This window comes from Cervus canadensis, chromosome 7 (genome assembly GCF_019320065.1).
Source record: "Cervus canadensis isolate Bull #8, Minnesota chromosome 7, ASM1932006v1, whole genome shotgun sequence".
Classification (NCBI taxonomy): Eukaryota; Metazoa; Chordata; class Mammalia; order Artiodactyla; family Cervidae; genus Cervus; species Cervus canadensis.
Window position 1 is genome coordinate 27,039,697 of NC_057392.1, and position 26,885 is coordinate 27,066,581.

The window sequence follows — 26,885 nt, forward strand, 5'->3', positions numbered from 1 at the left end:
TCAGGTATACAGATGACATTACTGTTATGGCAGAAAGTAAAGAAGAACAAAAGAGCCTCTTGATGAAAGTGAAAGAGGAGAGTGAAAAAGTTGGCTTAAAACTCAACATTCAGAAAACTAAGATCATGGCATCTGGTCCCATCACTTCATGGCAAATAGATGGGGAAAGAGTGGAAGCAGTGGCTGACTTTAGTTTTTGGGGGTTCCAAAATCATTGCAGATGGGGACTGCAGCCATGAAATTAAAAGATGCTTGCTCCTTGGAAGAAAAGCTATGACCAAACTAGACAGCTTATTAAAAAGCAGAGACATTACTTTGCCAACAAAGGCCCATCTAGTCAAGGCTATGGTTTTCCCAGTAGTCATGTATGGATGTGAGAGTTGGACCATAAAGAAGGCTGAGTGCCGAAGAATTGATGCTTTTGAACTGTAGTGTTGGAGAAGACTCTTGAGAGTCCCTTGGACTGCAAAGAGATCCAACCAGTCCATCCTAAAGGAAGTCGGTCTTGAATATTCATTGGAAGGACTGATGCTGAAGCTGAAACTCTGATACTTTGACCACCAGATGCAAAGAGCTGACTCATTTGAAAAGACCTTGATGCTGGGAAAGATTGAAGGCAGGAGGAGAAGGGGATGACAGAGGATGAGATGGTTGGATGGCATCACTGGCTCGATGGACGTGAGTTTGAGCAAGCTCTGGGAGACGGTGATGGACAGGGAGGCCTAGCGTGCTGCAGCCCATGGGGTCACAAAGAGTCATACATGACTGAGCAATTGAACTGAACTGAGAGTTGATGTATATCATGATATAAATACATGTGAACAGTACAGGGATTCACAATTTTTAAAGGCTGTAGGGAATAGAACAGGTACTTTATAATAACTATAAATGGAGTATAATCTTTAAAAATCAAGTCGTGTTACTTTTGTGATGATTCTGTGACGACCTGGGAGAGTGTGAGTGTGAGAGGCAGATTTCCATATTGAAAGTGTTGAGTTTTACTGGGAAGGAGAAGATACATTTTACAAAGCACCATCTGATGGGTCTGATGCAGCTTTAGTCCCTGAGGAGAGAGGGTCATTTCTCTCCCCGATAGCCTTAATGCAAAGAATAGCTCTGCCCTGTCCTAAATGCCCTCCAGCATCCTACACCCAGTCCAGCTATGGGGTCTCTTACCAACCAGGAACAGAGACCAATATCTGGGTACCCACCTCTGCCTGGACTGCGACATTGTCCTTTTCCATTGGGGTTGTTGTTTGCTGTTGCAAACACTAAGTCATGTCTGACTCTTTTTTCGACCCCAAGGACTGTAGCCCACCAGGCTTCTCTGTCTGTGGGATTTCCCAGGCAAGAATACTGGAGGGTGTTGCCATTTCCTCCTCCAGGGGGTCTTCCCTACCCAGCGATCAAACCTGCATTTCCTGCTTTGACAGCTGGATTCTTTACCCCGAGCCCCCTGGGAAGCCCTTTCCACTGTGGAGGGGTTGGCGAAATTGGTGCCTTGTGTTGAAATCCTACAGCCTGACGAAGAGGGCTTGGGGCAGATGTGGGCAATAGTGCCTTTGAGAGGGTGGGTGGGCATTTCCCAATGGGGATACAGGGGGCTTTCAACAGCAGAGCAAGCAGTGCAGGGCCAGGGGGTTGATACAAAAGGGGACTGTCTCCTTCCTCCTGCCTCAGGACCCCAGTGCTCCGGGACAAACGTGCTCCTGCGGAGAATCTCGTTGCCTGCTCTCCTGGGCTCCTGCGGCTCCCACTTGAGCTTCTTCTTTTATGGGCCAGTTCCGGAGCCAAGGTGATGGTCATCCCTGCCCTTGAGGACTCTTCTGGTTTCCTCTGGACCCATCCTGGCTCTTGGCTCTCAGATCCCGGACTATCTTTCCCCTCTTAGCTCTTTTGCTGCGCTTAAGTTCTTCCCTGTCGCCCATGGGAAAAAAAAAATCCAAGCTTTGGACTCGCCTTTTTATGACCTGACTCCTGCCTGGGTGCCCAGCCATCAGCTGTCTCGATGCCCTGACTCCTCACGGCTGTTCCATCAGTGCTGGCTCTCCCTAAAGCTAGCCACTCTCTTGCTTTCCTGAGCTGGACCCTGGGTGCTGGGTGTGGGCACTCACTTTCCCACTAACTGCCTGGCGAAACCCATACATCCATTTGCTGTTGTTGTTTTGATTTATTTTTGGCTGTGCTGGGTCTTGGTTGGGTGCTTGGGCTCATTGCACCCTGGCATGTGGGAATCTTAGTTCCCTGGGATAGAACCCGCATTCCCTGCTTTAGAAGGCGGATTCTTAACTGCTGGACCCCCAGGGAAGTCCTGAAGCCTGCATATTCTTTGGGTGCCTATATGATGCCTGCACACAGCTGGTGGTGGTTTAGTCACCAAGTCATGTCTGACTCTTGCGACACCATGGACTGTAGCCTGCCAGGCTCCTCTGTCTGTGGGATTTCCCAGGCAAGAATCCTGGAGTGGGTTGCCATTTCCTTCTCCAGGGGATCTTCCTGACCCAGGAATCGAACCTGGGTCTCCTGCCTTGCAGGCAGATTCTCTACTGACTGAGCTATGTGGGAAATCCCCGCACACAGCAGTGGCCTCAAACCTCGGTGCTTGCCAAGCCCCCCCTGCAAGACCCTCATTCTCCATGAGGTACCGGTTGGTCTCTGCCTCCTTCAGCCCAAACACTGCACGTGCTGTGAGCAAGGGCCCCGTTTCCTTGTCCTTCCAGGGCTTAACACAATGCTGGAGTGATCAGAGCAGCTCATTCTCAGGAGAGAATGAATAATTAAAAACACTGTGCTTTAATGAAGCTAATTTAATATGCAGTGGCTGTAATTGGTTCTCGCTCTTCATTTCATTTGACATGAGCACGCTTGGAGTCTGGGCTAAATTTGAATGATTTCTTTCATGGCAGGAGGAGGGATTCCCTCTTCATTCAAGCAGGCAGCCAAGATCTCTAAGTGTCTCGGGAAACAGGCCCGTGTCTGCGGGCAGTGGGAGGGACTGTGGTTCGCTCACCCCGGTCCTGACTGGGAGATGATCGCCCTGGAGCAACTCGGGGTACAGCGGCCACTCTGCTGTTTATCTGAAGATAGTGATGGGGAGCTCTTTGCTCTGCAGGTGGGTTATAGTTGCGATGACCGCAGGGATGATGGGGGGCGCAGCCTGGGTAGGATGGCTCGTGGGGAGGACCAGAAAGGGTGCTCTGGGGCTCAACATCCCCTATAGAGGCTGGACGGAAGGCAATGGAAAACCACAGAAGTCAACTCCTCCCGCTGTGATTCTGAGTGCACCGTGGCCGGCCCCGAGGACCACCTACTGATGCAGGGATGTGCTCTGTACCTGTGCCTGATGTGGAGAAAGCTGCAAAAGTGGGGCTCCAGGAATTTAGGCAGAGCACTCGGGATGGGAGTGGGGCTTGGAAAGGGGCCCTGAAGCCTGGAGAAGGTGTCCCGGCCAAGCATCTCTACCTGTCCCGCCCTGGCAACTCTATCACTGCTTGCAGGACCAGACATTTCATTACAATCCACATTGTTAGTGGACCCACGTGGTGAGACTTCCCGTGGCTGTGTCTGACATATTCCCAAGGATGGGGGAGGCATACTGGCAATTAACAACCCCGAAGAGAATTACCTACAGAAAATTTATATATGAATGACCTACAAAGGCACCCTTAAGGATCACGATTGCACAGCCCCCAGCCTGTCTGCACGTCTTTCAACACCTCCAATTTGTCACTGTCTGACTTAGATTCCAGAGGCCAGGAGAGAGCCTCAGTGTCACCTCTGATGACAGCAAGCATGGGATTTGGTTTCCTTGTGGGGTTGCCGTGTGCCTATTTATAGGCAAGGTTGGGAGTTTCCACTTGGATCAGGCTTTCAGCTCGGTTTCATTCATGGGTGGGTAGTAAAATCTGGGCTCCTGATGGCCAAGTTCAGTGTAACTTCCTCTAATCTGGGATTTTCTGCTGCCCCATTTGGAACAGGGTTTCTGGCGGTTGAAGTATGAGAATATCCACTTCTAACAGATGCTAACAGACATTAAAATGTCAAAGGGCAGTGGTAAAAATCAATAGCCTTTGAAACGTTCAAAGTCACAGCCAATGAACCCATGTAGGCAGTGTATGAATTTTAACCTCCTGAACCTCCTTGTCAATATATCTGCTTGGCTCCTTTCTCTTTCTCTTCTTGTCTTTGCCCCTGATTTTGTCTCTTTCCTCTTTATCACCTCTTTTTCTGGGTTTTATATATATATATACACACACACACACATTATATATATGTGCTTCCCTGGTAGCTCAGTTAGTAAAGAATCCGTCTGCAATACAGAAGACCCCGGTTTGATTCCTGGGTCAGGAAGATCCCCTGGAGAAGGAATAGGCTACCCATTCCAGTGTTCTTGGGCTTCCCTGGTGGCTCAGCTGGTAAAGAATCTGCCTGCAATGCGGGAGACCTGAGTTCAATCCCTGGGTTGGGAAGATCCTCTGGAGAAGGGAAAGGCTACCTACTCTCGTATTCTGGCCTGGAGAATTCCATAGGTTGTATAGTCCATGGGGTTGCAAAAAGTCAGACATGACTGAGTGACTTTCACTTTCATGTATATATATATTTCCTCTTATATTTCTTTCATGTGCATTTTCTTATATTTTATGTTTTTTCTCCCTTTCTCTATTTTTTCTTATCATATCCCCTCTTCAGTTCAACAATGTGACAAATATATTTTGAAGTATTGTCATGTATTTATTCAAGTTGTTTTTTCATTGGTGGTGGTTTAGTTGCTAAGTCGTGTCTGACTTTTGTGACCCCTTGGACTATAGCCCACCAGGCTCCTTTGTTCATGGGATTCTCCAGGCAAGAATACTGGGGTGGGTTGCCATTTCTTTCTCCAGGGGATCTTCCTGACCCAGAGACTGAACCTGGGTTTTCTGCATGGCAGGCAGATTCTTTGCCAACTGAGCTATGAGGGAAGCCCATTTTCCATTAAACATTTAAAAACCTGTTAATATTTTTGTGTCCCTTGCTTGCTATTTTAAAAAGTGATGAGTACTGTTTTTTTTTTTGGGGGGGGGGGAGGGGATGGTTGATTAATGGCAAGTGAAAGAAATACTCCCTGTCCTGCTTTAGAAGATGAAGAAGAGACCCCTATCCTCATGAGGGCACTTGCATAGCCATCATAAGCATGTGAACCCCAACGGGACTGGAGAAGAAGCACCCTCTAGTTCTAGTTAAACACAGGGATGTTCTAGCAACCAGATGGCTTTCACTTGGCAGTTTAACAAGCAAAATGTTCCCTGGCTCAGGAAACCCCTTCAGTGTGCTGTGTCCTCGGCACTCATGGTTCTGTTTTTGTCTCTTTTCCCTGGTGGTCATGGATTTGATGTTCCCATCAAATTTATTTTGCAGTAATTAAATCACTGTGGACGGTGACTGCAGCCATGAAATTAAAAAATCACTTGCTCCCTTGGAAGAAAAGCTATTACAAACCTAAACAGTATATGAAAAAGCAAAGACATTACTTTGACAACAAAGGTCTAGTCAAAGCTATGGTTTTTCCACTCGTCATGTATGGATGTGAGAGTTGGACCATAAAGAAGGCTGAGTATCAAAGAACTGATGCTTTTGAATTGTGGTGTGGAGAAGACTCTTGAGAATCCCATGGACAGCACGGTGATCAAGCCAGTGAATCCTAAAGGAAATCAACCCTGAACATTCATTGGAAGGACTGATGATGAAGCTGAAGCTCCAGTACTTTGGCCACCTGATGCAAAGAACTGATTCATTGGAAAAGACCCTGATGCTTGGAAAGATTGAGGGCAGGAGGAGAAGGGAATAACAGAGGATGAGATGGTTGGATGGCATCACCAGCTCAATGGACATGAGTTTGAGCAAGCTATGGGAGATAGTGAAGGATAGGGAAGCCTGGCGTGCCGCAGTTCATGGGGTCCCAAAGAGTTGGACATGACTAAACGACCGAATAACAGCAACAGTTAAATGTTAATTCTTCCCTTAGCCTACAGATACACTCTCCTTCCATAAGTATGTATTCATTTCCTAGCAGGAAGTTTTCCTATGTAGAATAAACATAAGGTTGTATATGACATTATTCAGGAATTTCATTTTGGTGAAACATTTGTTAGTGTTGACCACATGATTAACTTCCATAGTGAGCACCTCAGAGAGTAATAGTACATCTTATATATTTTATGGGAAAAGGAAATGGCAACCCTTTCCAATATTCTTGCCTGGAAAATTCCATGAACATAGGAACCAGAAAGGCTACAGTCCTGGGGGTCACAAAGAATCAGACACAACTGAGCATGCATGCGTGCATGTGTGTGTGCATATCCAACTGAAATGTTGGATGTGTCTCCAAGGTCTGTCTTCAAACTTTAAATTTCCTTTGTGCATTGAGCATATATATGTGATTTTTAAAAAGACAGAGCAAATTCTAGAAGAATGGCTATGCACTTTTATCTACCCGAGGGTCTGGAATTAAATTTTGGTGTCATTCTCTTAAGCCAGTGGGTGCAGAGATCAAAGTCACTAGAATAATTGCAGAGGCAAACATGAAACCCAAAACCAACACATCAGGGAGGGTCCCGGGAGGGCTCTAATTTAAATCCATCTGAATCCAATAGAGTGGAAAAATGAAATACCTTTATCAGAAATACTGACCAATAGATCTCTTATAGGGCCTTTAATGGTTTACAAGTTAGTTAGGTAAGTTAAAAAATATTCACTGAACTAGAATATCAGGTTCTAATAAGATCTTCATCATAAAACCTGTTAGCATCACAATTCACATGAGATACTGTTTGGTTTAATGCACCATACACCCCAGACTCCATCCCTGGACAATGATGCTAGGTTCCAGCTGTTGGTCTCTCTAGCATTCAGAGAATCTGTGCCTTTTGTGTTGATGACTTTGGACTTGGAGATGAGAACTAAGTCTGTGGATGTGCTCTGGATGGTGAATTACTTGGAGTGTCACAGTCTCACTCCATATTTTGACAGCCCTGGCATGTCAGTTTCACGGTGGTCCTAGTACCCTCACTGTTTCATTCTAGGTCTGAGAAGGACACCTTCTCAAGGTCCTCTCCCTGACAGAGATCCAGGGTGGTGTTCTTTGAATCAAGTGGTAAGTTCTCTGAACATCTCTATGTCTGCAAGGCTAGAGGCAGAGAGAATGGTGGATGGAGGAAAGGCAGGGGCTACACAGAAGGAAGAGAGGAAAAGAGGCGTGTAAAGAGAAGCATCCTGTTCTTCACTTAGTCCCTAAGAGCTATCGTCTACATGGTGTGATTAGGCAGAGGTTTGGGGTCAGGAATTAAAGAAGTGTGATGCACAGAATCTTGTAACGCTCCCTTTCTTTGGAGTCAGAACCTTCAGAGATAAGGGTTCATTTTCTGTGTTGTAGGAGGACAGTTGTATTAATTTGTCTCGGGATTTGAGGAATAGTAGCAGGAGGAGGCAGAGGGGCAGTTAAACGTGGGCCAGATCCATGGTTAATTTGCTGGCCACTTCTAAGTAGGTGTTTATGGCCTTGAGGATAATGGAGAGGTGTTTGCAAGCTTCCCTTGCCACTTTAGATGTGAAATCTATCACCAGGGAAAAGTACCTTTCCAAGGGGAAAAGTCTGCGTAGTCTGTTTATTTCAAATCCATATGGACTTCAGTATTTAAATGTCAACACAGGAAATTGCATTTCTCAGTTTGCAGGATTTATTATAATTAATTTTTTTCTGTTCTCTTCAAAACACTTCATGTATCCTGTTTATTTTGCTTAAGGGCTTAATGCGGATGGATCTGAAACCTAAATCATTGCAACTGCCTACATCTCAAGTACTCCACTGGTTAATAGTTTTCTCTGAAATTTCTGAACCACCTAACAGGTCTAATAACAATAAACCATTTTTGCTCTCTTTAGATTATACAGCCTATGGAATATCTGCACACAAATCTTCAGCTTTAGATTTTGCCTAAACCTCTTAAAAGTCAGCTTAAAATTATTTTAGGTCTCAATGCCCAGTGCAGTGTTACAAATAAAATCCATTCTGATTCTTTAGCTCCAAACATTAGGTGACCATTTCAGTACAGAATTGGACCTCGTGAAAGATGAATTTTGAATAAGCATGATATAACATTAACACAATATGATCTGTGTTAAATAGACCTTAGCTATGACAAGAGTGAAAGATAAACAGGATAATCACAAGGGGATGTTATTTTTTGCAGTATTCTGTAGTTTTCCATTCAAAACCAAAGGTGAAGAATAAATTTCAAGTTACTCACTCATGGATTCTGTTAACTTGGCCATCGCTGAAATTTCCTCTTTGTGCTTTTCCTGGGGGTGAGAAGAAAAGATAATTATATATAAAGCACATCTTAAATATGAACCAACACAGTGGGTCTGTAACAACAGCTCTTTTTCTCACCCCCTTTCTCTTCTGTTAGAATTTGGTCACCAAAGATGAAATGAGTTTTTAAAACTCACATTATTGCTTCATGATCAGCCAGTCACTGACAAGAGCTTTTTATGATCCTAAAAAACTCACTAGTGCTCTTGGAAATGATCTTGGATATATATAATTGGTGACGCATGGCCAATTTTCAAAACCTCTTTGACACTGGAGTTTTGACATCCATATGCCAATCTTTCACTCTCTATTTTCTCCTGTGGGAGCTTTTTTGGTATTTTTGGAGCTGGTATTTTTGCAGTCATTTGGTTTCTTTTTTTCCTAAAAGCTAAGTAAATCTGCTTACACATTTGTCTTTGTCTTTTTTTGAATTCTTGGAGTTATTTTTTTTGCAACACATCAGTTTTGATGGGTTTATGACCCTATCTATTTTGGACTGAAAACATTTTGTTTCGACTGGGATGTAGGGTACAACCCACTGAATTTGAGAACCAGAATGCTCATACATAAATTTTGAAAATCTGGTATGCATGCATGCATGCATGCTTTGTTGCTCTGACTCCCTGGACTGTAGCCCACCAGGTTCCTCTGTCCATGGGATTTCTCAGGCAGGAATACTGGAGTGGGTTGCCATTTCCTCCTCCAGGGGATCTTCCTGATCCAGGGATCGAACCTGCCTCTCTTATGTCTCCTGCAATAGCACGTGGGTTCTTTACCCGCTGAGTCTACTATTTTATTCACTAGCCATGAATCTGTTCTAATTAGGAGATTACTTTGGACCATTAAGAATAATGGTTCTCTTTTTTGAAATTTCTGTTAAATTTCTTTAATTTCCTTAGATTCCTAACATGTGTAGTAGCTGCTATTATTTTCTTCTTTTTTGCAGCCTTATTTTTTTCTGATGATGAAACTTATACATACTCATTACTTAAAAACTCAGACTATATTGAAAAATTATAAATAAAAAAATAGAATTCTCTCATAAGGCCGATCCACAGAGAAAACCACTGTAGTATTTTGGCGAAAACTTACTATTCCAGTTTCTATACCTGTAAAAATATACAGATATGGAAATAGAATCTTGCTTTTATGAATAGAAATATCTATACTATACATACAATGTTGGAAGCTACTCTCACTTAACACAGTATCATACACTTTTTATGTCAATAAAGGTAGAATACATCATTTTTTAGTGACTGCATAGCATTCATCATGAATTACACCATAATTTCCTTACCTAGATTCCACTGAATTTGGTTCAAATTATCACTATTTTATAAAACACTGTGATGAATGTTCTTGAACTTATGTATTTGTGCCCTTGTCCTGTCAACATTGAGGATAAATATTAGGGTTTGGTATGATAGGGTTAAGAGTATGACTATTAAGAATTTTGACACTTGTAGCCCAATTTGTCCCCCACAAATGCTGACTCTGATTATGTTCAAAAACATTTGCGCATATTTGTTAGCTTGCCAGTGGCATTAGCACTACCCTCCCCCCAAATCTTTGCCAAAAGGCAAAAAGTTGTCTCTTGTGCTTTTAGAATGTCATTGTTATTTCTCTGATCGTCTATTTACGAAGGACCATAGTATGCCTTCACATGGAGTAGGCACATCACCCACCCTGTCGTGGAGCAGTCCTCCAGGCCCTATGCCATCAACATTCTGCTTCTTAGAAGTCCAAGGTGGCATTTATTTTTCCTGAGTGCCGCAGTTTAACGCTGAACTCTTCGCAGTTACTTGGCTAGGACTTGAGCCAATGGGTCATGGCTTGAATATTGAAATTCAGTTCATAGCACTATTATTCATTCTTCCAGAGCCACTATTCCCAAATTCAAAGGGTCTGCTTTGAGTGTCAATAAACAACTTTGCACATCCCAAGTACGCTTGATTTTCATAAGCCCTGCATTCACAGCAGTGAAACCCAGGCACTGCCTCTTCCTTAAACTGATACTTGCCCTTGAGACCAGAAGGAGAGCTGAGAAACCGCAGTCTACCATCCTGCTGTCGAGGCATTAACCTGTGATGGTTAGCCCGCCACGTGGTTTATATCAAGATGGAAAGAACTGACATAGCTATTGGAGAGGCTAGGAGTATTGAGTAGCAGAGACAGACAAGCAAGGCAGTCAGGACCTTGTCTCAGCAGCGCGGGCTCACAGGGGCGTGCACAGAGGCTGCTTCAAAGGTGAGTCTATCCTAGCGGTTGATGGCAGTTGACGCATCGATGCAAGTCCACTGTGAGAACTCAGTGACACTCATCCTTCACCTGCAGGGCCCTTGTTCTGTCTGTGCTCGCTCTGACTCTCCACTTCACCTCCTAGCTTAGTTCTTCTGCTGGTTTGCCCCACCCCACCACCCCTGGTTACACCATTTCTCCTTATATCCTGTTCTGTAACTGGTTTTCCCTTTAATCTCTGTGCCCATCAAGTCTTACTCTGCATCACTGACCTATTCAACTTGGCCCTCTCCTAATGGTCCCAGGGATGAGACTCCCCAAACCCCTGGCACTCAGACTCCAGGCATTAGATCCTCACAAAACCCTGCTGGGTTTGTCTGTCTTCCTGTGCATGTATCACTGTGTTATCTCTAATGAACCCCCCACCTTTTGCACCCCAATCTTGCCGGTGGGCGGTCCTTGCAGCTATTTTTATATAGATGTGTTGGATATCCTGGAGAAATCAAATACTGCCTAGATCAGCATTTTTCTTTTCCCTGTAGTTAAATGGAAACTTCTGACATCGACAAGGGGAGGGGGCCCTTAAAAATTCTAAATTTAGCCCTCTCAGTTTGACTCATCTTATCATAATTTATGGTGGAAATCATGACATGTTTCTATGTAAGTAGTTTAATCATCCTAAGAGATGTCTTTAAACTCCTTATGTCCTTTCCTCATTATCAGAAGTTGAGGTTTGCAATTACACGGCATGTATACTCGATAAAGGATTTACATTTCATTTGAGCAAATTCTCCTCCTTTTTCTAAAGCCAAGAGCTTCCTCCAAAATAAACTTGCTGGTTATCGGATTTACAATGGGAAGAGATTTGGAATGATAACATGTTAAATCTGGAAGACATTCTTTTAAAGATCATCAAGTCCAACCCCACAGTGATGCACTTGATGAAACTGAAACAAATACTGATCTCTGGCATTTGTCCCAAAAACAACAGAGCAGTTTTCCCTGAAGCTCATAAGACCCAAGGCTGCCTGGCTCCCAGGAAACTACTCATATAAGTATCCACAGCTGCTGCCCATGCACCTCATACCCTGCTTTCAGCACCCTCCACCAGACTACAAAGTCCCAGAACCTTGACACACTTCTTGGATGAGCTGGGTTCTTTTGCTCTAAGACAAACTCCACTTACAATTGCGTTGTCATATATTTAATGGAATAACAGAAACATTTAGAGTTTTGGCGAATCATGATGACATGTTTGAACAAAACATGCTCAAGGATGCTGAAAAAAATCCCTAGTGTCTTGTTAAAATCGCACCAAACTCTTTGGGCCGGAGCATTGACTCTCAGGGCCAGTGGGTATTTACTTTTCTTACCGTCTGCCTGTATTCTCTCTACCATACCCGGAATATAAATAAAAAGCTCAGCAGTTTGCTCAGATGTGTGCATGTGTGTGTGTGTGTGTGTGTGATTTATACCCATACTTCTATTTCAGCTGGGGTGAATGTGGCTTCCAACCAGAACCATGCCAGATAAATACTTCCCTCTGTCTGAAATGACAGAGGGATTTTTAAAGAGGGCATTTATTACAGAGCTTGTAATTTACAAACCAGTCAGTCCTAAAGGAAATCAGTCCTGCATTTTCATTGGAAGGACTGATGCTGAAGCTGACGTTCCAGTATTCTGGCCACTTGTTGGGAAAGGCCAACCCATTGTAAAAGACCTTGATGCTGGGAAAGATTGAGAAAAGAAGGAAAAGGGGATGGCGGAAGATGAGATGGTTAGATAACATCACCAACTCAATGGACGTGAGTTTGAGTAAACTCTGGGAGATGGTGAAGGCCAGGGAAGCCTGGTGTGCTGCAGTCCGTGGGGTTGCAAAGAGTCAGACACAACTTGGTGACTGAACAACAGCAATATAACAGAATTTGACTGTAACTCAAAGCTACGACCGAGGCACTGTGTGTGTGGTGTGGGTTGGGGTGGGGTTGATTGATGAGTGCCAAGTCTTAGCGTGGCTGGAGGAGGGGATTCTCCACTTCATGGGGCTCCCTCGAATACGGAGGGCAGGAGCTGGTGCTGCTGAGTGAGGTCTGCATGTTGAGCAGAGCGGCTGTCTTACTTTCTGGAACCCAGAAGTAGGTTTTTCAGGATGAGGGGGAAACTCATCAGAGTTGATATATTTCAAACCAGTCATATTTGCATTTTGGGTATTTTTATCTCTCTAAAAATGTGTGCTTATATTCATCAGAAAACTGATTTTTTTTTTTAGAAGTTGCAACCGCTTAAAGGAACATTTGTATAAAGTGGGAAACGATAATTATTTTATGAGCTCCTATCCTCACTGGAGACCTCACCTCTAGGTTAAAACTGGGGCCACACGTCTCCCACCTTATCCATAGGGTTCTCTGCAAATGTGCCAGCTATTGCCCCCACCTGCAGCTTCCCTTTTCCACTTCCCTGACATGACGCCACAGCAGGTCACTGGAGGATTGATTTAAAGGGAAAATGCCACGTCCTCAGATAGCCCATCAAATGAGTGTTCTTCTAATGGGGTGCCATATGTTGCCTTGAGTTGCTACTGAAAAATATCATTGGCCTTAAGATTTAAGAATCACTGATTAACTTTTTTGCCTAATGGAAAACTCATGGAAATGAGTAGCCAGCATGCAGCTATGGTTTGCGAGAATACCATAGGAACCCCTCCCATTTATTTCACACTTATTATGCCCTGGGACTATGTCAAGGGCATTGCTAGACTAGTTCTTTTAATTCCCACCATGACTCTGTGATGGAAACGCTTTAACCTCCACTCTGGGGATGGAGCCATCCAGGCACAGACAGGGTCACCAAACTGCCCAGGTCACAGAGCTTCGAAGAGGTGGAGTTGGGTGTCAAACCCAAAAGTTCAAACTCACAGAGCCAGAGCAGGCTCACAGAGGAAGAGCTTCATTGTGTCAAGGAGGACTGAAGACAGAATTCCCTGGTGGGTCAGTGGTTAGGACTCTGTGCATTCACTGCTGAGGGCCTGGGTTCAATCCCTTTGGAGAACTAAGATCTCACAAGCAAGCAGCACAGTATGGCTGGGAAAAAAAAAAAATAAAGGTAGAAGGGTGATGGGGGAGGGAGGAACAAGACCAAATATTCCAGGTAGAGAAGCAGAGGTGGGGACCTTGGTACTTGGGGAGCAGCAGGTCCCCGAGGCCAAGGGTGAGAAGAGGGGCAGAAGCCAGCTTAGAAGATGAGGGTGTCCAGTGTGCAGATTGCGGAGGCAGGGCTGAGTCGCTCCGGAGGGAGACCTGGGCTGGAGACGCGGTGATGTGTGGGAGGAGGAGGCAGGGGGCCAAGGCCTGAACCAGTGTGGGCACCTTGGGGAAACCCGGAGAACTCTTTCTTAGCAGCCAAGGAAAAAGGGGGCTTGAAGAACTGAAAACTTGCCCCTTAGAATGCGGTATAATTTTATGTAGGACAGTTAGGTATTTTTCTTTTTAAAAAAATTTTTAGTTGCACTGGGTCTTAGCTGCCACATGTGGGATTTTCGCTACAGCATGTGGCCTTCTCTCTAGTTGAGGCTCTTGGACTCCAGAGCATGGGGGCCCAGCAGCTGCAAGTATGGGGGCTCAGTAGTCACCCTGTTGCATGTGGGATCATAGTTCCCCAATCAGGGATCGAACTTGCACACTGGAAGTCCCTAGGTTAGTTAGTTTTTATCCTTGCTTTACTTGCTGAAGGACTCCTAAGGTGATCTAAAGAGCTAAAGGATTTGGGGTAAAGAAAATAATTGGCAGGGGTGTGTTTGAAGGAGGAGATGAAATTCTTCCTGGGCAGGGCATGCAGGATGCATTTGGTGACACGGCCTCCTTTGCACAAGGTGAGACCCTATCTCTCCGAGACACCCTTTCCAAGCCCCTTGAGTACAGGTCCTCCTGCAGGGCTCCCAGGATGCGTCCCTGCAGCTGTGTTGACCAGACTTGGGAGGGATCTCCTGCACGGAGGTATTAGGATGACTTATAAAAATAAATGAACTCAAGGTTGTGCTTGTATTCATATCACCTCTATTCGCCTGTGCTCCAGGGTGAGTCTCAGGTGGGAGGAAAGGATTTGGAATATCACCCTGTGTCCTTTGCTGGAAGCATGTGGAGCACCTGAGCTTCACCTGCCAATAGGGGCAGGTGGTGGGGCTGCGTCAGAAAACTGCTGGACCACACGGCTGTAGAGTTTCTCTAGACCTCTGCGTGTATCCTCCTCTGCTTGAAAAACCCTGTAGGCTAGTGACACTCCAGACTTCCTGCACCAACATCCCAGCAAGTTCTCAGGATGCCCAGTGTGGCTGATTTCCTGGAATATTGATGAGTGACTCATCCCTCTTTTCCTAGAGCTCCTGGAAATATCATAAAATATAGGACAAGCAGCATCGCTCTCATCACATCAAGACGTTCCCTTTAAAAAGAACGCTGAGCTCAACTGCAGAGAGGCCTTGAGGAGATGGGGGCAACTGAAACACGCAGAGCCGGTTCTCATGCCACCAACCCCAGGCGGCATGCCTGTCCCAGGACACAACTTTGTGAGGCTCACCGCAGCTCCCCAGAACTCAGCAGCGGTGTGCTGAATCTTGGAAGCAGCCTGCAATTCCCTTTTGGCTTCATCTCACTCCATCTATTGCCTCCCTTCTGGGCCAGCGTTTCTCTGAAGCTCTAGTTGTCTCCAGAGCTATCTTCCAGGAACCCAAGACCTTACAGGGGCCCATGCCTCCTCCACTCAGCTTCATCAGAGGCACTGGTTTTGCTAAACTCTCCTTGTTCACAAGAGGAAAGGGAAAAGAGCTTGTAATGATGTCCCTTCTTTTCCATTTTCCTTTGGCCCACAACGCAGGTTCTGAGCACAGTGAGTCCTCCCGTAGCTGCCCTTGCCTTCCTGGCTCTGCCCTGTTTCATGGTTAAGTCAGAACACTTTCCTCAGAGAGCTGGAAAGTGTCCACAGGGCTCTTCAGGCCCATTTCCTGTCATTCTTTGCTCCTAAACTACGTTCCTGCCAAATGACCCCTTTTTGGCGCCTGGACGCGTTGCATTGTTCCATCCCTCCTCTTGCCTTCTTTGCCTGCACAGTTCACGTCTCCTTGTCTTTGAGGATGGGTTCAAATTTGACTTCCTGTTTGACAGTATCCCTGGCTACTACTTTTCTAGTGACCATTCTCTCTGAGCCCCAGCACCTGCACATACTTCTGGCATGACTTCCAGAGGCAACAGTGATGACAGCATCAGGAACAACTGGAGAACTCAAAAGAATTCATCTCTTTGTTTCCAAAGAAGAGAAAGCAAAATCCCCAAAGGAAAATAAAGAATGAATATGGATACCAAGGGGGAAAGGCAGGTGGGAGGAATTGGGAGATTGGGATTGACATATATACACAATTGATACTATGTACAAAAGCAAAGAGGAACTAAAGAACCTCTTGAGGAAGGTGAAAGAGGAGAGTGAAAAAGCTGGCTTAAAACTCAATATTCAAAAGCCTAAGATCACGGCATCCGGTCCCATCACTTCATGGCAAGTGAAAGTGAAAGTTGCTCAGTGGTGTCCAACTTTTTGTGACCCCATGGACTATACAGTCCATGGAATGCTCTGGGCCAGAATACTGGAGTGGGTAGCCTTTTCCTTCTCCAGGGGATCTTCCCGACCCAGGAATTGAACTGGGGTCTCCTGCATCACAGGCAGATTCTTTACCAGCTGAACCACCAGGGAAGCCAAGTAGATGGGGAAAGTAGATGGGGAAAAATGAAAACAGTGACAGACTATTTTTTTGGGCTCCAAAATCACTGTGGATAGTGACTGCAGCCATGAAGTTAAAAAATGCTTACTCCTTGAAAGAAAAGATATGACCAACCTAGATGGTGTATTAAAAATCAGACATCACTTTATTGACAACAAAAGTCTGTATAGTTAAAGCTATGGTTTTTCAAGTAGTCATGTACAGATGTGAGAGCTGGACCATAAAGATGGCTGAGCACCAAAGAATCGATGATTTTGAACTGTGGTGTTGGAGAAGACTCTTGAGAGTCCCTTGGACTTCAAGGAGATCCAACCAGACCATCCTAAAGGAGATCAGTCCTGGATGTTCATTGGAAGGACTGATGCTGAAACTGAAGCTCCAATACTTTGGCCACCTGATGCAAAGAGCTGACTCACTGGAAAAGACCCTGATGCTGGGAAAGATTGAGGGCAGGAGGAGAAGGGGACGACAGAGGATGAGATGGCTGGATGGCATCACCGACTCAATGGACATGGGTCTGAGCAAGCTCTGGGAGTCAGTGAAGGACAGAGAAGCCTGCTGTGCTGCAGTCCATGAGGCTGCAAAGAGTTGGATATGACTTAACAATTGAATAAAAACAAATAAAATAGATAGCTAATGAGAATAGCACAGGGAGCTCTGCTCAGTGCCCTGTGGTGACCTAAATGGGGAGGAAATCCCAAAAAGAGGAGATGCATATGTATACATATAGATCGTTCTCTTTACTGTGCAGTGGAGACAGACACAACATTGCTAAAGCAATGATACTCCAATGAAATTACTTAAAAAAAGAATGAATAGAACGAGTAAAGTTTCCAGGAGCAGTTGTGAGTTTCCTCACATGGGAGGCTGGCTCGTCATTTGTCCAGAATGTTCCAGAAGGATTTCTGCTCTAGGAAGTAATGCAATAGAATGATGCAATGAGTGAATTTTAGAGCCCTTCTGAAATTGTTTCAAAGATGTGGTTATAGTTCAAGGGGGAAAATAAATTACGCAGAGAAAACAATTGCTCAGAGCTCGCAACTCCCCTGCCTTTTAACTTCTGCCTATACTTTCCATTGGCAGGGATGAGCTAGCTTCTTCACTAGGGCTGGGCTGTGTTGTCATGAGGCAATTTGTCCATGTTCTGCCTCAAGAAATGCCTAGGTTGCAATGGAGAGCAAGGGATTTCATTATTTGTCTATTCTTCCATTCATTCATTCATTTATGGTTCAGTTTTGTGAGGGATGATCATGGACAGCCTTTGAGAGGCCCATGATCTAGTGTTTTTTTTTTTTTTTTTCCAAGAAGGTTAATCCCAGGGTGAAACTTCAGACTGGGCTGCCCGATATTGGATAACCCATGTGGAAATGCCCCAATGAGATGGGGAAGCTAGTGGAGCACAGTAACAGCTCCTTCCCAAGCCAGGCCACTCTTGGGCACTGTTGGTGCCCAGAGAAGTGGTGTGGATGGTGGTTTTCAAAACAGAGGTCATCCCTGCTGAACTGGGTCACAGAGGAACTGGAGAGCTCTAGCTATTCCAGCCATCAGAAATCATCCTGTTACTTATGCATGCGTGAGAGAGGATGTTAGGGACAAGGAGATGAAATCCTTCCATCTCTCATCTGTGTCAATACCAAGAGACTAAGTCGGAGGAGTATTTAAAAAATGTTATTTTGCAAAATTCAATTTCATAACCAAATGTGACATTTACTGGACTGGAGAATGAGGAACATTTACTGATAAAAATAATTTCATTTTATGTGCTTCTTGCCGCATTTGCAGCTTGAACTTCTGTTTGGGCAGAGGAGGGAAGGGAGAGAAGGTGACCCCTTCACTGGGTACCTCACAGCTCATTCTTAGCAGCACACATCTCTGAGAAGAAAGGGAAGCAAGAAAGCGCCATTTCCATAAGACTTTGTCTTTTGTTCTTTGTCCCACTTTCTCTTTTCTCTCTATTTACAACTAATCTCCCATTTCAGCTTCTGGGAAAATGGCATAGATGTACTTTTTTCTATTCCTCCCACTATGTACAACTAGAAAACCATGAACATTACAATCATACCTCAGAGATATTGTGGGCTAGGTTCCAGACCACCTCAGTAAAGTAAATATCATGATAAAGTGAGTCACACACGGTTTCTGGATTCCCAGTGCATATAAAAGCTATGTTTATGCTATGCTATAGTCTATTAGGTGTGCAATAGCATCAGGCAATATTTAAATTTAAAAAACCCTTTTTTTTTTTGCTAAAAAAATGCTAACTGTCATCTGAGCCTTCAGTGAGTTGTAAACTTTTTGCTTGTAGAGGGTTTGAAATATGGTGAGACTTAGCAAAATTCTGACATGGAGAATTCTGACATAGGAACAAGAAGTGAGTAAATGCTATTGAAAAAAATGGTACCAAGAGACTTGCTTGATGCAACGTTGCCCCAGACCTTCAATTTGTAAAACACGCAGTGTTGGCTAAGTGCAGTAGAGTGAAGCATGATAAAAGGAGGTCTGCCTGTATACATACACACAGCAAGCATACAAAGTGGACAAAGCGTGGCAGAGTAGCCGGAAACTCTGAGCCTGAAGAACGATGGTGGTGAGTTCCCTGCTTTTGTTGTGGTTTTTATGTCTTCCTTTTTGCTTCTTCTATCCCAGACTGGATACTAGAGAAGCTGGCAAGATGGACATGTCAATGGATACAGAAAGAAATGCCCCAGGAAAAGTCTGCCCTCTCTAGCCAAGTACTAAGAAAGAGGTAGCTTAGAAAGACAGAAAACTTTTAGATGATAACTTCTCTACTCCAAGCCAAAACTACACCAAAAAAAGTGCAACCTCACCCTAGAGCAAAGGATGAGTGGGTAGCCTCGACTCTTATGCTTGCCAGTCTGTAGCAGGGCACCCAAACCTCCTGCCAGGATGCTATCAGAGAAAACAGAGGGAGGGGCCCAGATTTTCATCCTGGCTGAGGGGGTAATAGCTGCCTCCACTCAGAGACCTCATGGGGAGCCTGGACTTCTCCCCAGACTCAGCGGTAATGAAGCTTCCCTCCCCATCCCCAGGAGGGTAGCATTGGAAGAATCTTACTCAGAACCAGGACTTCCACTTTACTGCTACTCATCAGCAACGTTGCCACTTCAACAAAGAGCAGCAAAGACCACATGGGAAGCATCAGTGAGGTACTCCTCTTATCCAGGGGGTTATCACTCCCACCCAGTGGTAACAAAGATCCTCTCTCATCTTACATCAAGGGACACTGACATCACATCGGTAGTAATCAGAAGGAACCCCTCACCCCCTCACCACAAGTGTGGGGTCAGAAGAGAGCTGCTGTGATATGAGATTTAAATAAGATCCATAGTCTTATAATCCTTATATGTCTCATAATCTTCCCAACGTCTAGCATTCCACATGCTAGCAACGTAATGCTCAAAAACATCTAGGTTTCAATTAAAAAACTCCCTTGTCCCCACAAGGAAGAGAAAGAGCTCAAACTGAATGAGAAGAAGACAGTCGTTGATGTTGACATGACACAGATTTTAGAATTATCTGAAAATTTTAAAGCATTTAATACAAATGCTTCAACAAGCAATTATAAATGCGATGAAACACATGTTTTAAAAGTCTCAGCAAAAAAAAAGGTGTCAGAAAAAAGTGTAGCAAGTGTAGAGAAAAGCCACATGGAAATGCTAGAACTAAAAATTACAAATACTGGAGAAAGAAAGGTCCATGAGTGGACTCAGCAGTAGAGTGGAGGGGATGGACGAAAGTAAAAGTGAAGTTGAAGAGAGAATAAATTAAATTACTCAATAAGAACAATAGAGAGAAAACAGGCTGAAAAAGATATCAACAAGAACAAGAGAGAGAAAATAGAATGAAAAAGGAATCAACAGACCCTTGGGAACGTGTGGGTCTGTAATGAAGATCTAACACTAATGTTGTTGAGTACCAGAGGAAGAGGAGAAGGAGGCAGGGACTGAAAGAGTATTCAAATCTTCCCAAATTAAAAAAAGTATTAATTCAAGAAGTTCACTGAATCCCATATGAGGTAAATCCAAAGAACCCTACACAAAGACATGTCATAATCAAACTTCTAAAAGCTAGAGAAAATCTTGAGGACATCCAGAGAAATGACATAATACTTCAGGGGAAAAAGAATTCAAACAACAGTGAATTTCTCATCAGAAAGCAGGGCGGGCAGAAGGAAGTAGGCCAGTGCTTTTCAGTTACTGAGAGAAAAGAATCACAAATCCAGAATTCTATACCAGTAAAAAAAAATCCTTCATGAATGAAGAAGAAATCAAACCATTTTTAGCTGATGAAAAACAAAGGTTGTCAACAGCAGACCCACTCTCAAAGAATGGTGAGAGGAAGCTATCTAAACAAAGAAAAAATGATAAAAGAAGGATTTTTGGAACACTGTAAAATGAGAAACAAGAGCAAATGTCGAGGTAAATATGATAGACTGTAATTCCTGTGATGGTAAAGGTAGGTTGAAAGTAAAAGGGTGGAAAAAGATATGCCACACTGACATGAATGAAAAGAAAGCAGGTATGGCTTTATTAGCATACAGAATAGACTCCAAAGCAAAGAAAATGCCAGAGATGAAGAGAAGTCTTCTGTAATGACAAAGGGTCAACCAGCCCAGAACATGCAGCAATCTTAAATGCATATATGTGCACCAAACAACAGAGAAGCAAAATATGTAAGGCAGAAACTGATAGAACTGGAAGGGTGAATGGGCACACCCACAAGTATAGTTGAAAACTTCAACACCCCTCTCTTAATAATTGTTAGGACAACTAGAGAGAAAATCAACAGAAATAGAGAGGAACTCAGCAACACCTTCAACCAAGAGGATCTCATCAACATTCATAGAGTATTCTACCTAACAGCAGCAGGAGGTACATGCTTTCCAGGTGCCCACAGAGTGTATACCAGGAAAGAAACAGAGAAAAATAAAGATTTTTTTTTTTTAAGTTTAATGCATGAGGACAGAAGGCAAGAAAGATGATAGCATCATCTCCAGCAGAAAGGGTCCTGGCCACAAGAAGAAACTTTCTTTTCTATTTTCCTTTTTTGTGCCACCTCCTTCTCCTTCTGCCACTTAGGCTAGCTCTCATTCTAAGTGCTGCAGTGAAGATGTAGTTAATGGAAAGATTTTGGAGTGGGCTAGAGGCTTTCATGTTTCAGAGCTTTAAAGGAAAGAGAGAAATGGAATTTTCATTCTCCGAAGCCTCTCTAATGGAACCATCTCTCTCCTTTTGGAAAATTATCATTCCCTCCATTTATTCTGTCCTGACTGTCCCTGGGACCTTTCCATACAAAAGCAGAGGAGAGAAGAGAATGGCTGAGGTTCCTCGCCCATGTCACGGAAAATGGGTTTGCATCTTTTGTGCAGGTTAGGCCATTTTGAGACAAAATAATTAAATGGAGCAGAAAAATACGTTCCTTTACACCTTACGGGGCCTAAAAATTCAACTGTAAATTTCCAATTCAAAATGCAAAAGTCAAGAGTGACTGCATCTGCTGGGGACCCTCTCTCCCTATGGACTGGTCATTGCATAATTATGCATTGTGTTCACATGGCCATCTCAGGGCTGATGGACTATGAAGCCCAGTCTTGGCCAATCATAGTGAGTCTTTCTCAAAGCCACGGATTCACACTAAGGGCTTCCCCCTGACAATTCGGTCACTCCCAATTGTTTGATATTTAGCCACAAGAAAAGAAAAATGACTCCTGTCACCATTAGTTACAAGGTGGGCAGTTAGGTCAAGCACTGCCAGGAGCCTCAGTTTTTGACAGGCAGCAGCTGTTCAGGCTCCCTGCCCCAGAGGACAGCAGAAGGCAAGAGGGAGGGCTGGAGGTAGGATTCCGGGAGCTCAAGGCAAAAATTCATTCCTAAGACTGGATCCTCTGTGGGACTTGGCACTGGACAGATGGTGTTTGCTTTCTTCATCAGTCACGGAGCCATGGCCAGAAGCATGGCGGGTGGGGGTGTCGAAACCTAATTTTTGAAGCTCTTTAGGTTTTAAAATCACATAAGTCTGCTTTCTAAATATCACCGAGGCAGTTCTATACCATGCTGTGGCATTGGCTGGACCTTATTCCCTGGGCTGGGGGTTGGGATAGAATTACTCAACTTAAAGCAGCAACCAGCTTCAACATTTTGCTTCTTCTTGTGACTGGGACCCTATCTTCCGGAGATCATGCTATCATCTTTCTTGCCCTCTGTCCTCTCCCTAAGCCCTCCTTTCGTGTTCTAACTCAGGGTGATTTGGTGCTGCTGGCTTCTGTGTTGGAATTCACCCTCTCTGATCCTGGCTCCCTGTCTCTACGTAGATGAGCTAGAGAACCTGTAGAGCAGGCGGACCTCAGGTCAATGGGGAGAATGTCCTTGCTCCCAGGAGAGTCATGCTTAAATACTTGGGGGCGAAGGATCTTGACATCTACAGCCAATTCTCAAATGGTCCAAAAGAGAGAAAGAGAATCCACAAATAAGGCAAATGTGAAAGGTGAAGAGGTCAAGGGTGTGTGTGTACTGGATCACTCTTGCGACATTTGTGTTGGTCCAAAATATTTCAAAATTAAAAAAAAAATTGGGAAAACCCAGCATGGTCAGCCAGATAAGCCATCTCTCTTCATTCTTAGGTCTGATCAAGGATCTCTGCCTTGGGGGAGGTGTGTGGCTAGGGTGCTGATATGGGTAAATATGATGGTTACTTGATTTCCTTCTGGTTTGTGGTCATTTTAATATGATTCGTCAGTCAGTCCTCTGAGTAGCATCCTAAATGCTTCATGTTTGTTGCCTGTGAGCTCTTTCTAAGCCTGGAGATGACGGTGGTCCATTGCATACCTATTGAATTGAAACCCTCTAGGGGCAGAAGCAAAGAATAAGTTTTTATTTAAACCATTATTCATGGAGTTACCCAATTTTATGATGGTAATGAGAGGGCTTCTCTGTCGCCTTCAAAACATGGCAGAGAGACACAGAAACAAGATAGAGTTTTATTGTTGGTGAAACTAGGAAATATCTAGAGACCCAAACTATATGTAAAGAAGGATGTGAACAAGAGGCAGCAGGAACTGGATCAGGATGAAGCCTGTCGGTGAGAGAGGGTGACTGTTGGACACTGGAGACCATGGCGGAACCAGCAGGGCACAGTCTTCTTCACCCCGAGGAGCGTCCAATGTTTAGGACAACAAGATGAAGATGTAGGCCTGTGGGAGCCTCCCTGGACCATGTGGGATGCCGCAGAAGGGACACAGGAAGCAGAAAGGAATGAGAAGATGCTCAGATCTCTAAGAGGCAGTCCCCCTGGGTTGCTGAGTGGAGGAGCGGTGATGGTTAGCCGCTCTGGGTCTGCCAATCTTTCTTAGCTGTAGTGATTTAAGGATTAACCCTCTTACAGAATCCAGTATAAGAGCCTCGCTTTGAACTGGAGACTCCCTGCTAATTATCAGCCCTTTTGTGGCTTCTCTCAAGACCGTCCTTTCACAGATAGCTGATCCAGGGGAGAATGCCCTGCATTCAAGAGAAAACGAGCAGAGAATCTGTTTTAAAAAGAGACACACTAGAGGCTCTTGAGGAAAAACACAAGGAAACATTTTGTAACAGAATAGATGGAAAATACAACAAAATGATTCCCCATACACTCGAAGAACTGGTGAGAACTAACTTCAGTATTTTAAGAACTAAAAGCAGAGACTCCCGAGGTGTAAAAGGAAATGACAGAACAACAGAATAAAATTAAATATGACCTAGATGAGAAAAGTAAAGTGAATATAATAATAAAAGGCACACTGGATTTGGACAAAAGAGAAAAGACACCAATAAAAATACAATCAGAGACATGAAGCACAGACTTGAGAAAATAGAGCAAAAGCAAAAACAAAATAAATAAGAGTTTTAAAAAGGGATTGAATAGAATTTGATAGGCATAAAAGACAAAGATGGCTCAATATATAATTTGAGTCCTTGGAGAAGAAAAAAGAATAAATCAACAGAAAAAATACTTGAACTAATCATTTAAGAAAAATTATAGGTAAAGTTCAATGCTTGACTTTGATAGGAAATACTATGCTCTTCTCAGAGAAGGAAGAAAATTCAAGGACATTGATACAAATTCTGATATAGGGACTGGACTTCAAAGAAAAGGAGATAACTCTGCAGGCATCAAAGTACAAGGAACACGTTGAGAAAGGGGGAAAACACAACTGTCTTTAAATTTCTCTCTGGAAACATTCAGTGTCCAGAAATGTTCAGAAGACAATGGAATAAGGTGATGCTCTTAGGAAAAGAAAGTGAGGCAAAAATTTTGTACCTAGCTATGCTGCTGCTGCTGCTAAGTCACTTCAGTCGTGTCCGACTCTGTGTGACCCCATAGATGGTAGCCCACCAGGCTCCTCTGTCCATGGAATTCTCTCGGCAAGAATACTGAAGTGGGTTGTCATTTCCTTCTCCAATACCTAGCCATATTTGTGTTTAAACAAAAAGATACGAGAGAGGTGTCTTTCAAAGATGCTGGCATTCAAGAATTACAGTCCACTATGAACATTTTTTGAAGACATTGTGAAGTAAAATCTCAGGTGCATTAAGTGAAGAAAGGAGAAACAGAAGGTTTCGATGAGTGATGAATCCACTTGCTTATAGATCTAAGTATAAAATTGTCATGAAACTTGTGACTACAGAAAAGAATAGAGAAGTGAAAACCCTGAGATGTTAACACTATAACCAGCCAAATCCAGGTGGTAGACAAGAAGAGAAGATGAAGACAGTGAAACAGAGCTAAATTCCTTACTTTACAGAGGAAGAAGCTCAGAAGTGTTAATGTTGAAAAATAAAAAAGAGAACTATCAGAGTATAATTTAAGGGAATTTAAATAAACACTAGATGAACTAGGAATAATAGCATCACAAGATACTGAAGGAGAAAGAGGAAAGGTGGATGAAAGTTAAAGAACCTGAATTTGAATCTAGCTTATGAAAGGGAAAGTGAAAGTCACTCAGTAGTGTCCGACTCTTTTTGACCCCATGGACTGTCCATGGAATTCTCCATGGACAGAACACTGGAGTGGGTAGCCTTTCCCTTCTCCAGGGGATCTTCCCAACCCAGGGATCGATCCAGGGTCTCCCACATTGCAGGCAGGTTTTTTACCAAATGGGCTATCTGGGAAGCCCATAGTTTATGGTGGGGAGGCAATAGATTCTGTCTGCAGAACAGAGATATAAGTGTAGGATATATTAAGGAAGAATGAAATCAGACTTGGTGTCAAATTGCAAGTTGTAAAAAAACACACAACAAAGCAAAAGCAAAACTGGACCATAAAATGGAAGATAAAGAAAATAAAAACATTTAAAAACTTGAAGGCTTAATGTAAAATAATAACTCTGAAATACGAAAGAGCAAAATATAGCTCTAGGTAATTATCATGGAAAAGTCTTCAACATATGTGGTTAGTGAAAGTTGCTCATTATACAGTCCATGGAATTCTCCAGGCTAGAATACTGGACTGGGTAGCCTTTCCCTTCTCCAGGGAATCTTCCCAACCCAGGGATGGAACCCATGTCTCCCACATTGCAGGGGGATTCTTTACCAGCTGAGCCACCAGGGAAGCCCAAGAATACTGGAGTGGGTAGCCTTTCCCTTCTCCAGCGGATCTTCCTGACCCAGGAATTGAATCAGGGTCTCCTGCACTGCAGGCAGATTCTTTACCAGCTGAGCTACCAGGGACGCCCATATATGTGGTTAAGCAAATCCTTAACCTTAAGTGAATTCTTAATGATTTCTTTTGTGAGTCCTGTTGTACTCATAGTTGATATCTCACAAGTCAGCCTATAATTGTTCCCCAGTTCCTCATCTGTGATCATTGTTCTCCAATGTTCTTGGGGGGAAGACCATGGGCTCTCTGTTGTATTAATAAGTAAATCCCAGATCTGATCATTGCTCACCATCTTCACAGTTACTACCTTATTTCAAGCCATGCTCACTTTTTGCTTCATCTAGTCCTAACTGAGCTTCCTGATAACCATTTTGCACCTTCTATAATTCATTCTCTATATGGAAGCTGGAGCCATTGTTGGCTTTGAGCAGAAATCAGATGACCTTGCTCCCTGACTTGGAACATGTCAAGGGTTGTCCAGTACACTTGTGATAAAATCTAGGCTCAGGAGACCTACAGTGCTTGCGGGATCTCCAAGCACTCTCCCCATAACTGCCTTTCTCATTCTGTTTTTCTGGCTTTCCTCTCCATGCGCCAAGCTCCTTCCATCCTGAGGCCATTGTACTCACCAGGAAAGCCCTTCCTCCGTGTCCTTGTAAGCCTCTCTCATCACATTATTCAGGTCATGGCTCAAAGAATCACTTCCCTGACACTCTATCTACTGTAGAGCTCCTCTCTACCCCCCATCAACTTCTAACCCTATTTTTCTTTGCAACATTAATCTTCACTCTGTATGAGAATGGAACATGTAACCTGGGGTCAGACTGCCTTGCGTTTAAATCTCAGCTCTGCTGCGTGAGTTGTGTGACACTGGGCAAACCC

At 43.9% G+C, this 26,885-nt stretch overlaps 1 protein-coding gene across 1 annotated transcript in view; it reads right to left on the reverse strand.

Moving 5' to 3' along the window:
• KCNJ6 (potassium inwardly rectifying channel subfamily J member 6) overlaps positions 1-26,885 on the reverse strand; it is a 320,189-nt gene that overhangs the window by 225,547 nt on the left and 67,757 nt on the right. Inside the window, exon 2 of the mRNA XM_043474728.1 lies at positions 8,283-8,334. Coding sequence (XP_043330663.1) covers positions 8,283-8,307 — 25 coding nt within the window. The 5' untranslated portion in view covers positions 8,308-8,334. The remainder of the gene's footprint in view (positions 1-8,282; positions 8,335-26,885) is intronic.